This window comes from Drosophila takahashii, chromosome 4, assembly GCF_030179915.1.
Source record: "Drosophila takahashii strain IR98-3 E-12201 chromosome 4, DtakHiC1v2, whole genome shotgun sequence".
Lineage (NCBI taxonomy): Eukaryota > Metazoa > Arthropoda > Insecta > Diptera > Drosophilidae > Drosophila > Drosophila takahashii.
The window spans coordinates 2,580,337-2,591,908 of NC_091682.1; the positions used below are offsets into that span (position 1 = coordinate 2,580,337).

The following is an 11,572-nucleotide window of genomic DNA, read 5'->3' on the forward strand; positions in this document are numbered from 1 at the left end:
TTTCGTTCCCTGGAATAATACAATAAATAGATTAACAAAATGGTTTAAAAACATATCTGAACGTTTATAACATATCCTACAACGAGTATGCATACATATTGCTGACTGGGGGTGAGCCTAACCTCCCGTATCCCACACTCCGCTCTTACTACGCCTCTGCCTAGCCAATATTAACATGCAAAATTTGTAAACAAAACCAAATTTATGCTGTTTTTGGTAAATTATAGCAACTTTGGAACTTTATAGGAGTACAAAGTAAACTTTTAATTAATATTAGTTATATTTACGAAGTGCAGAACATATTTTGACACTTTGCTGCAAACATTGATTTTTTCGTACGCACAACAGCTTACATTTTGGCCCACACATAGCAACCTGCTTGCAAACGCTTTTCTGCTCATAACAAACTACAAATAATTTAAAAAAAAACACAAAAAACAATGAGCTGAAGCATTATTTAATTTTTTCCCGCCATCGATTTGATTTGTTCTCGCAGTCATCGTTCCAATTTTCACAGTCAAGAGGAAGAATTCAGAGTTGCACCGAGAAACCATCGCCTAACTATCGCATAAAGGAGCCCGTCAAAGTCCGTCAAAATTGGATGGCGGAACGGCAAAATCTTACGAACCATCCGTTCAACGGATGGTAGATGGTGGAAGGAGCTTTGTGGGAAGAACCTATTAGCTTTTTCTAGCGTTTTTATCAAAATGTGGTAGAACAAAAGTTTTTCAGCGCAAGCTTCTTTATGCTACACAAAACTTCGACTAGTAGATACCCGTTACTCAGCTAAAGGGAGTGCGAGTGGATGGATATATACACTCGTCAAGCTGTATGAACGCTGAGATCTGGGAAACTACAAAAGCTAGAATGTTGAGATTTCCCACACATATTCTTGGGCTTCCTACGCAGCGCAAGTTTATTTCAGCCGGGCGCCACGCCCACTCTAACGCCCACAATCGCCCACTAACGATTTTAAAATCTGTCTGGCGCCCACACCTTTAAAGATTTCCAAGAAGTATAAATGCAATTTTGTGGTATATATTTATACCTATCAAAATGTAGAAGACATTTTTCAAATTGTACCATTCATTAAAAAGTTATACGCAATCAAAATATCTACATATATCTATCTCCCTCGCACTCCCTTTAGCTGAGTTACGATTATAGACGAGACATCAACCCGAGTACAGCGTTCGCACTCCCTTTAGCTGAGTGACGGGTATTAGATAGTCGGGACACCAACCCGACTATAGGGTTCTCTCTTGTATATATTTCTGAATTTCGAATTAAATATTTAAAAAATCTGATCACTATACCATACCATGGAAATTATTAGGAAATAAATTATATCTTTGTGGATTTTTATTACATTCTCTTCCACTCTGGGTTATGACTATTTCTAAATATTTCCAAATTTCGATTTTAAATTTAACAAGAAAGGAAGCTACCTTCGGCCAGCCGAAGCTTATATACCCTTGCAGATAAAGTAATACTCACTCGGTGCAGTTCCAGGGATTCCAGATTCAGTGTTCCTATTTTTGAATTTTTTTTTAAGTAGTCAAGAATTAAAACGCTTACTTCCTACAAATTAACAAGAATTTTCTTATATATGTTTGAATATTCCTATGGGAGCCTTAAGATATAGTGGTCCGATCCGGCACGCTCCGACATATGTACTACCTGCAATAGAAAGAAGACTTTCGGGAAAGTTTCATCGCGATAGCTTTAAAACTGAGAGACTAGTTCGCATAGAAACGGACAGACGGACAGACGGACATGGCTAGATAGACTCGGCTATTGGTGCTGATCAAGAATATATATACTTTATGTGGTCGGAAACGTCTCCTTCACTGCGTTGCAAACATCTGACTGAAATTATAATACCCTCTACAAGGGTATAAAAAGATCGAACTACTTTATCATATAGCTGCCATAGAAACCATCGGGAACGATAGGGAATTTAACATTTTTGCGATTTGTATATTGATAGAATGATCTGCATGGGTATATAATCTTTTCTTTTCTTGTTTTTAGCTATTTTCAAAAAATCATAAAAAACACAATGAAAAATATTTTGCATTTTTTTTTGCAGTTATTATTAATTTTGATTGGGGAAAAACTATGCATCAAAACATTTTTGTTTTAAGCCCCAGGAAAAAAGTTGAAAATTTGACCTTCACAATACATTTTCTAATTTTCTAACTTTTTAAAGGGTGCTTAATGGGTTCAGAACATTGTTGTGTAATTTAAACGGAATTGAAGTGCTCTTTCAATAGGTGCCAAAATGTTTCTATTATAAGTTCAAAATATGAGAAGATTTAACTTTAAAATCTGTCAAAATAATTATGCCGACCACGGCACGGATCACGGCCAAAAATGTGCAAATCCAGCGTACTTGCCTTCGTGTGCAACAGGTGAGTTTGCAGCTGTTATCTTAACTAACACTGTTAATTATTAACTTTTTAAGTTTAAGGCATAACAGTATTTGTGTTTTGTTAATAAGTCTACAATACTTGTTTTCTAATTTAAATACAGTTAAAAAATGTCTGAGTGTCAGACAATGTGGTCATTTAACCCACACACAAAAAAATGTGCTTGGTAAAATTGACCAACAAAGATAGTTACGTAACTATTAAAATCAAATAAAAACACCTCTTAACGAGGTAAAAAACTAGTGACGACCGCACCTTCAACATACAAAAGTTCTGATATCAACATTTGTGACGAAAAATTATTACACTCGTCATTAAATAGACTTTCTAATATTTTCTCATTCGGCCCGCCCTAGCAAACTATTCCAGCCTTTTTCCCCTTACAGGCATTTTCTATTGCAGCGTGACGAATGAGAAAAGATTAGAAAGTCTATTTAATGACGAGTGTAATAATTTTTCGTCACAAATGTTGATATCAGAACTTTTGTATGTTGAAGGTGCGGTCGTCACTAGTTTTTTACCTCGTTAAGAGGTGTTTTTATTTGATATCAGAAGTTTTTGTTTGTTTACATTTGCTCTCATAGGAGCTAATATATACATTTAAATTTAAATTGGTCAATCATAATTTTTAAACTATTGTATTTTAACAAATTAAGTTAAAAAGGCGTTGAAGTATTTCAAAATACCTTTTAAACGAGGTATAGTACATGTCTGTACCTTTAGTAGTGTAGAACTTACAAACTAACGAAATTTAGCTATTTTTAGCTTTTTCCCGCTAAAGTAGCGGCTTTTTCCAAAAGTCGTAGAACAAAAGATTCCTATATGGAACTCTTAAGTGCAAATTTACTGATTCCATGACCCTAAAGTACAGTTCGGATACCCTCCCACAAAATTCAATACTCAGGGAGCGTTAATTGTTCGAGCTGGCAAAAGTGGCTATTTTCGAATAAAAATAACTTTTAAACGTGACTTTTTACAGTAATGTGTTATATACCAAAATTTAAGGAATCTCAAGGGCTATACAGTTTAAGGTTTTAAAGAAAATCGTTAGAGCCGTTTTTGAAAAAAATAAAAAAAAGCTAAAAAAAAAGTTTTAAAAAATTGTCTTTTGTTCATATTTTTTTAAGTATTACATTTACACAAATTGCATATAGAAGGCGTTTATAGCATTTAAAAATACCTTTCAAACGAGATGCAGCACAAGCCTGTAGCTTTAGTAGTATAGAAGTTACGGCTTTCCGAATTTTAGCTACTTATAGCTGTTTTCCCGCTAAACTAGCGGGTTTTTCCAAAAGTGGTAGAACAAAAGTTTTTTATATCGATGTGATGAACGTCATATCAAATTTTCAGAACTTAAAAAACATATTTTGGACAAGTGGACAAGTGGACAAGTGGACAAGTGGACAAACAGAATTAAATTTTCATTTTGGGAAGAAGAAGAAAATCTTATTTTGGCTATAACTTTTGAACGGAGAGTCGGATTTTGACAAATGACCCCTCATTCGACGGGTATTTTCAAAAGGAATACAACTAAAACATTGCGAGGGGGCATTTATCCCCACCGGCCCCAACAGCTCCAAATTTCGAAATTTTCACTTTTTCACTTTCACCGCTCTCTCTCCCAAGCCAATTGATTTTCTTAAAGTCTTGGTATGCAATCCTGTTAGTTTTCGCAATACCTTTCGATAGGTGTATTATTCATTATGATCGGACCATCACAGTAGATTTTCATTTCTTCGTGTATATATAGTAGTCGCCTTCGCACACTCTCCTGGTGCGCTTCGTCACTACATGGACTGCCGTCCATAGTGATAGTTACGTGTATTTTGTTTTTGCTTTGGGTTTGTGTCTTCGCTAATTGTGTGAATTTTGTTGTTGTGAAATGACTATTTACTTAGTAGAATTGACAGTTTTGCTGGTTGGGGCCTGTTTGACAATTATTACAGTTGATTTTACCAAGTTTTTTTTTTGTGTGCACAGCATGCTGTTGCATACTGTGCTTGTGGTGGCACAGAATGTGCAGAGATACATATGTATGTACATATCTGCCCACATCATAGGAAGCTACCGACCACAAAATTAAATAGATGATACCGTTCAATATGAAGCAATTCATTTATTATTATTTTTTTAATATTTTTAAATTATTTAAATTATTTTTTCAGGCACCGATAAAAATAATTCAAAAATCATATTATCTTCGCAGTACTCTAGAATATTATACATTCTTGTTCCGATTCTTTTAATGAGCATTTACGTGAAAGTTTAAACAATGCATTTAGAAAGTTGCTATAAATTGTCATACTTATTAGTGATTTTATATAGAGTTACTTAAAATCTACACAATTTTCGTTTGCGGAAGTTTCATAACAACATACAGGGCCAATACTGCCGATTGGATAACTCCACTTATTGGACTCCGCCAGAGAGTTAGGGCTGAAGGTCGCTTGCCGAGATTGTTGTGGTCGAAAAGAGTGCAAGTGTGATTTTAAAAATACTGGAAAGGCAACACGCTGCTGTATTTGCAAGCTAGATGATACTTCTTTAGCAGCTAAACTCTTGGAAATCGATTTATCAACAAGTTTTGAAACTGATTTTTTGGAAAAACTTCGATCTGTAAGCATTTTATCGTTTTTTCGACGAGTTATAATTTTTAAATGCGCATTAAATCCTTTCGAGTCCTGAAACGAAAGATATTTTTAAAAGTAAGTATTTTTTATTGTATTATATTTGGTAACTTTTTTTTATGAGTTTGAAATGCTAAGGTCGCTTCAAGGTCAGAGTTTCCATAGTTTTTTAAGGTTAAACAGCTGTAAATGTCCTAATTAAAACTTTTAAAGGACTTATATTTATATCACTGTGGACATCATTCCACGAAGTTACGAATCACACCAGGAGAGTGCCCTAGGAAAGAAATATATATAGCCGAAGGACTAATCTGCTAGGATAGTCCGATCGAAACGAGTCATAAAAAAAACATTTTCCAAACCGTTTTCAAAGATTTTCTTTAAACTGATTCCAACAAAGTTTTACAAATATTTTTTCTCGTAGTGTGCCGAATGAAAATATGTTTATACCCGTTACTCGTAGAGTAAACGGGTATATTGCATTCGTGCCAAAGTTTGTAACAGGGAGAAGGAAGCGTTTCCGAACCCATAAAGTACATCAACTCTTGATCAGGGTCACTAGCCAAGTCGATATAGCCATGTTTTTCTGTCCGTTTGTCTGTCCGTCCGTATTAACGCTGAGATCTCGGAAACTACAAAAGCTAGAAAGTTGGGACCAAAACATATTCTTGGGCTTCCTACGCAGCGCAAGTTTATTTCAGCCGAGCGCCACGCCCCCTCTAACGCCCACAAACGATTTTTAAATGTACCTGGCGCCCACATTTTTAAAGATTTCGGAGAAGTATAAATGCAATTTTTTTGGGTTTGTTTATACCTAATGTATATTTAAAATCGGACCGTTCGTTAAAAAATTATGCCCGATCAAAGTTTCATATCTCCATCTCCCTCGACAGTCGGGGCACGATAGCGTTCTTTTGTTTAAAATGTATAAGAATTGTTCGTCACACAGCCAAAATGCTCTACAGCAATTGATTGCAAAGTCTGTTAGTGTTGAAGCCCTAGATCACGAAAATACCACTCATTATACCCGGTACTCGTAGAGAAAAGGGTATATTGTATTCGTTCAAAAGTATGTAACAGGTAGAAGGAAGCGTTTCCGACCCCATAAAGTACATATATTCTTGATCAGGATCACTAGTCGAGTCGATCTAGCCGTGTCTGTCTGTCTGTCTGTCCGTGTGAAGGCTGAGATCTCGGAAACTACAAAAGCTAGAAGGTTGGGATTTGGGCTTGGTCTTCCTTCGCCGCGCGAAGGTTTGTATTAGGTTTGTACCCATTATGATTTTTCAAAGGATTAATTTCGAGTTTTTTACGATGCATACTGCCGACTTACAGTGGACCAAAAAACAAATTTTTCATCTTTTTCGAGCTGCTGCGCTGTTATTACTTATCCGATCATATTGGTCTGTATGGCAAAGTTAAGCTCTGACCTATTGACTTAAAAATTAAACGAAAACTGGTCCAATTGAGATGTGCCGGGATATAGGAAGAAATTCGAATTTGTTATTAGTTTATCCGCAATTTCTCTTTAGACAATTTTAAATTAATAGGAGACCAAATTAAAGATTGATCGTTGCAGATTTTTAATGCCGCGGCTATGGCTATATATATAATTTAGTTACGTCACGTTACGCACACTTCCGGCTTGATTCGTCATTGCGTGTACTGCCGTCTCCAGTGATTGAAACATCAGAGGAACACAATTAGAAAAATCAGACCTACTCCATTTATTCTAAGACGTTTTCTTTTTTTTGCAGGAAATCAATTAGTTCTTTACACATTTTTTTGTTAATATAAACGCAAGTCAACAACAAAATCTTTCACTCATAACATAGTATTAAAACAAAACGAGAATCAAGTAGTAGTCATACCTCCGATATTGTTACTTCATTGCCGCCTAACATGGTTTTTGAATTTGGAGATGAACCAGACATCTTTATTTTCTCAGTTTGAAATATGGATAATGTATGACTTGTATTTTCAATTGAGCATCTGCTGGCATTTAACTCTAGTTGATCTTCAGCGTCTGTTGTAATGACATCTACTTCGACGTCCGCTTCTACATCTATATTTGTACTTGTAGACGGAGAAAGGCTGGTACTTTCGCTTTCAGTTACAATATCGGGTGACGTGCGAGAGGCGTCAATATGTTGAACTATGAATTTACCCTCATCCTCCGTTGTCTCGATATCCACTACTTCGTCATCCTCGTCATTATCTTCTATATTCCTGGTGACACCGTTGGCTAAAACAGAAGCTGTTGACTTTCCTGAAAATTTGATTAAATATTTGATTTATTATTATTATTACAAAATTAGATTGGAAATGGTGTGTATTGGAAATGGTGTGTATCGCAGGACTCAAGGTTAAATATTCCACTTACTTTCCGTATTAGGTACCATTTTCTCTAAAATTGGCGAAAAGGTCTCATGGCCTACTATCTGGTGCGAGGAACCTGAAATACTGTTATGGGTTAGAACCGTTGTAGTTCTTGTAGACTGTGTTGGGTGGATATAATCGATTCGTTTTGAATCACTAGATCTCGTATATAAGGAAGTTGACACAATCGCTGTTGAAGCGACGACTGGCTTGAACGCAGAGCAGTTAAGAATCGAGGGGATGTTATAATCGGAAAGGTTTAGCCCGCTGTTCGCAACTCCAGATAGCTTGCGGTTTTTAATAATACCACAAATAGACGAGTGCGACTCGTTTTTTATGTTGAAAGAAGTATTATCCGAAAGTCGAACGGAATTTCCAGTCGTTACTGGAACATTCGTGTCGGGTCTAACCCATGATCGGGGGCAGGATTCAAGGTCCAGACTTTGTTCGCTGGGGTCGCCGCTACCAAGTTTTTTTGAATACTGCTGTTGATAGTGCTGATCCTTGTGCTGCCACATGTAGTCCACTACAAAGTTTCTGGAAATTGGCATAAGGGAAAGGTCCCGTTCATTCCGAAGCGAGTGCAAAGGTGACAGGACTGTGGAGCCGTGCAAGTTGAACGGAACGCCGACAGTTGCGGCTGCTACTGCAGTTACTCCAACTACAGCGGCGGCTGCAGCCACGGTACTATAGTTGTACTGACTGTCCATCTGACGTTGTGGAAACTCCGGCGACTCCGATTCGCCGTCGCCTTCCTTGACGTCTCGCTCAGGATTCGTTGGGGAGCTACAGGAACTGACGGCCGCCGATGGCGTTGGCGAGCCCAGGCTTCGACTATTAATGCTGCTGCTCACGAGCCGCTTTCGTGTGCCGCCATTGAACATGGCTTTGACATCTTCCCACGCGTGTATTATCTTCTCATCGTACGCATTTCCACTCAGTGTCATATGCCGACGCCAGGAATTAAAGTTCGCCGCATCGGGCTGGACATACCTGTCATTGCTTGTTATGCGATGTGAGTGGAAAATAAATTTATTGGGCGAAAAGAACATTCCGCAATACGAGCACTTGATGCACTTGGCCCTGGATGAGTTGTAGCGAGAGGGTAGGAAGGATCCACGGCAGCCCCAAGCACATTTGTGCTGGACGTTAAAGGCGAAGTCGTCGGGTAGCCGCGGAGGTGTATTGTCGCCCAGGAAACTCTTGCACAGTCGCTCCGCCTCCCTTCGGGTTATCATTCCACAACGTCGGGAACTCACTGGCATGGCGCCAGCTCTCCTCAGTATTTCCAATTGGACGGGTGTACATTGTACACAGGTAATGCCAAGCGCAACTCTTCTGTTGTGTATCTCGTTGTAACTGAATTGCTTCAGCAAAGTATTGGAGATCTGCGCCAAGCAGAGGCGCTCCTGGCCCTCGATGTATAATGACACAATCGGCACTCCGTAAAGCAGCACGGAGCTCACCTGAAAAATTAAACAAACCAAAATAAGACAAGAGAAAACATTATAGGCGATTGCCACGAACTTTTTACTAAATTTTAGATTTTATTTAAAGAAAAAGTACTGCTCTTGTTGATATACCTTTGCAGATCGTTCCAATAAGCATTAAATGTATTCTGCGAAACAATAAAAAAAGGGAGAACGCTATAGTCGGGTGTCCCGACTATCTGAAACCCGTCACTCAGGTAGCAGTGCGGGGGAGATGGAGATATAAAATTGCGCATAACTTTTTAATTAATGGTTCGATTTAAAAAATGTCTTCTACATTTCGATAGGTATTAATAAACACACATTTATACAGTTTCTAAATCTTAAAAGAAGTGACCGCAAGACACATTTTAAAATCGATAAAGGTGATTGTGGGCGTTATGGGGGCGCGTGGCACCTCGATAAAACAAACTTACGCTGCGTAGGAAGACCAACATGAAGACGGACATGGCTAGATCGGCTCGGCTAGTGACCCTGATCAAGAATATATATATGGGGTCGGACACGCTTCCTTCTACCTGTTACATACTTTTGCAGCTTTTACTCTACGAGTAAAGGGTATAAAAAGGCAGTAGGGGAGAGTGGGGCAATTTCGTCACTGGGGCAATTATGTCCACTGCAATATTTAGGAATCCGTAAGTCGTAAAAGTATATAATTTTTTTGTTTTAGTCCTTCAAGACGGCTTGACACAACCAATGCATTTTTTTTGCACAGAAGCTCAAGATAATTAAGCTATAATATTAAATGTGTTTTAATAGTTCAAAAGCTACAATTAATTCTCGACTTGGTGCTAACCGCATTCAACAATAAAAATAGAAATATGATAACGTGTCTAAGCTATTTTTTTCCAAGTACTATGACAGCTTTAGGATGTAGTGGTCCGATTAATAATAAATTCGAAATTCAGGAATATTAGAGAGGTATATTCCCAAAAGTAGAAGACGATAAGTAAAAGCAAGACAAGTAGAAGATGTAATTTGTACACACAAAAAAAAAACTTGGTAAAATCAACTGTAATAATTGTCAAACAGGCCCCAACCAGCAAAATTGTCAATTCTACTAAGTAAATAGTCATTTCACAACAACAAAATACACACAATTAGCAAAGACTCAAACCCAAAGCAAAAACAAAATGCACGTAACAATTTTAATAGTTACGTAACTATCTTTGTTGGTCAATTTTACCAATCAAATTTTTTTGTGTGTAACCATTATTTTTCAGATTATTCCTATGGGAGCTATAGAATAAAGACTTTTGGGAAAGTTGTATCCAGGTAGATTCAAAACTGAGATACTAGTTCGCGAAGAAATAAAAAATGTTGTAAAATCTGCACAAAAAGTAATTTTGTTTTTAAATTATTGAACAATTATGTCTAATCTTTATATAACATTTTTTCCATTACAAAATGTAACAACTTTTTATAACGGAACACATTATAGACATTGTTCAACCTTTAACCGTAAATCCTTTTAAACTGTTACCCATTTCTTGTAAAATAAACAAACAAAAATCAAAGCACGTATCCAATGATTCCTCAAGGGATAGATTTGTTTTGCTTCAATTTCTTTTGCACGCTAACAATTTGTCAAACCTGCCAGCCACTTTCTTTCCAAACGTATTTGTATGGGAAAATGCTTATCAGATATCATTGTTTTTATAAGGTTGTTAATTAAAAAAGTAGAGTAAATTGTTCAAAACTTAGCAAATGTCCGTTTTTCGCGTTTTAATTTAGAGATTTGACATAAAGGCTATTAAGTTACCGAATTAAAACCTTCACACACGTCTTGAAGTAGGTATGCACGCAAAAAAATATGAACATTGTATAAATATGTCCTACAGTTCTTGCAGGAAAAATTTTAAACATTAATTTTGTACCCTGGCAGCCGATTCTAACCGATCTTATTTTGTATTTGTACTTTTTTGACCACAGTTTGCAGGGGCATTGTATATAAATTTTGGCTCGCCAAAGCTACCTTTGTATTTTGTTTGAATATTAGTTTGCTCTATGTTCACTTTAATGGCATGCCTGTTACCCACTTTCTTTTGAAAATCTTAGCGATACATACAGCTGGCTCTAATTTCCATTATCATCATTATTCAAAGGCGTTTAAAAGTGTGTGTTTAAGGGAAATTGTACCATGGCTAATTATTCTTGTGAATTAAAAATAATGAAATACGTACATGATTTGACCTTTGAGAAGTTGGACTGTTTTCCATTCCATTAAAGGGAGCCACCGACACGGGAGTCATTTGAAGACTTTCAGCTAAAGCCATTTAAAAAAACTGCTGAAAATATATTTAAAAAATTTTGTTTTTATTTTTTGTAGGTAACTGATATGTTTTTCTTAAATGGTAATGGCGCAGCACTGGTCGTCCTTATATTTTAAATCAATTTCGGACTACAGCGTAGCCTAGCGGGTAGAGGCGTTGCGACTTTGAATTTAAATGATAGCTCAGAAGAGCGCAAACCCAAGTTCGAACTTCGAACCCACCAAATGACATGCTGCTAATAACTTTATTCAATCTCTTCATTAAATTTTATATGCCAGCTTTTGTCCCTTCCGTTTTAGATGGCCTTATTTGCCTTATAACTTAAGCTTTTAGCAGAACTCCCCAAAAGTGTCCCCAATCTGTTACCTTAG

The 11,572-nt window shown here is 36.9% G+C and overlaps 1 protein-coding gene across 1 annotated transcript; it reads right to left on the minus strand.

Moving 5' to 3' along the window:
- Nucleotides 1–4,607: 4,607 nt before the first annotated feature.
- fuss (SKI family transcriptional corepressor fussel) lies at nt 4,608–11,216 on the minus strand. The gene is made up of 4 exons (XM_017140788.3): nt 11,112–11,216; nt 7,443–8,904; nt 6,931–7,328; nt 4,608–5,113 (listed from the first exon to the last, which is right to left on the minus strand). Exons 1-4 carry the CDS (start codon nt 11,202–11,204, stop codon nt 4,760–4,762), a joined length of 2,307 nt encoding a protein of 768 aa, XP_016996277.1. The 5' UTR covers nt 11,205–11,216; the 3' UTR covers nt 4,608–4,759.
- Nucleotides 11,217–11,572: the final 356 nt, after the last annotated feature.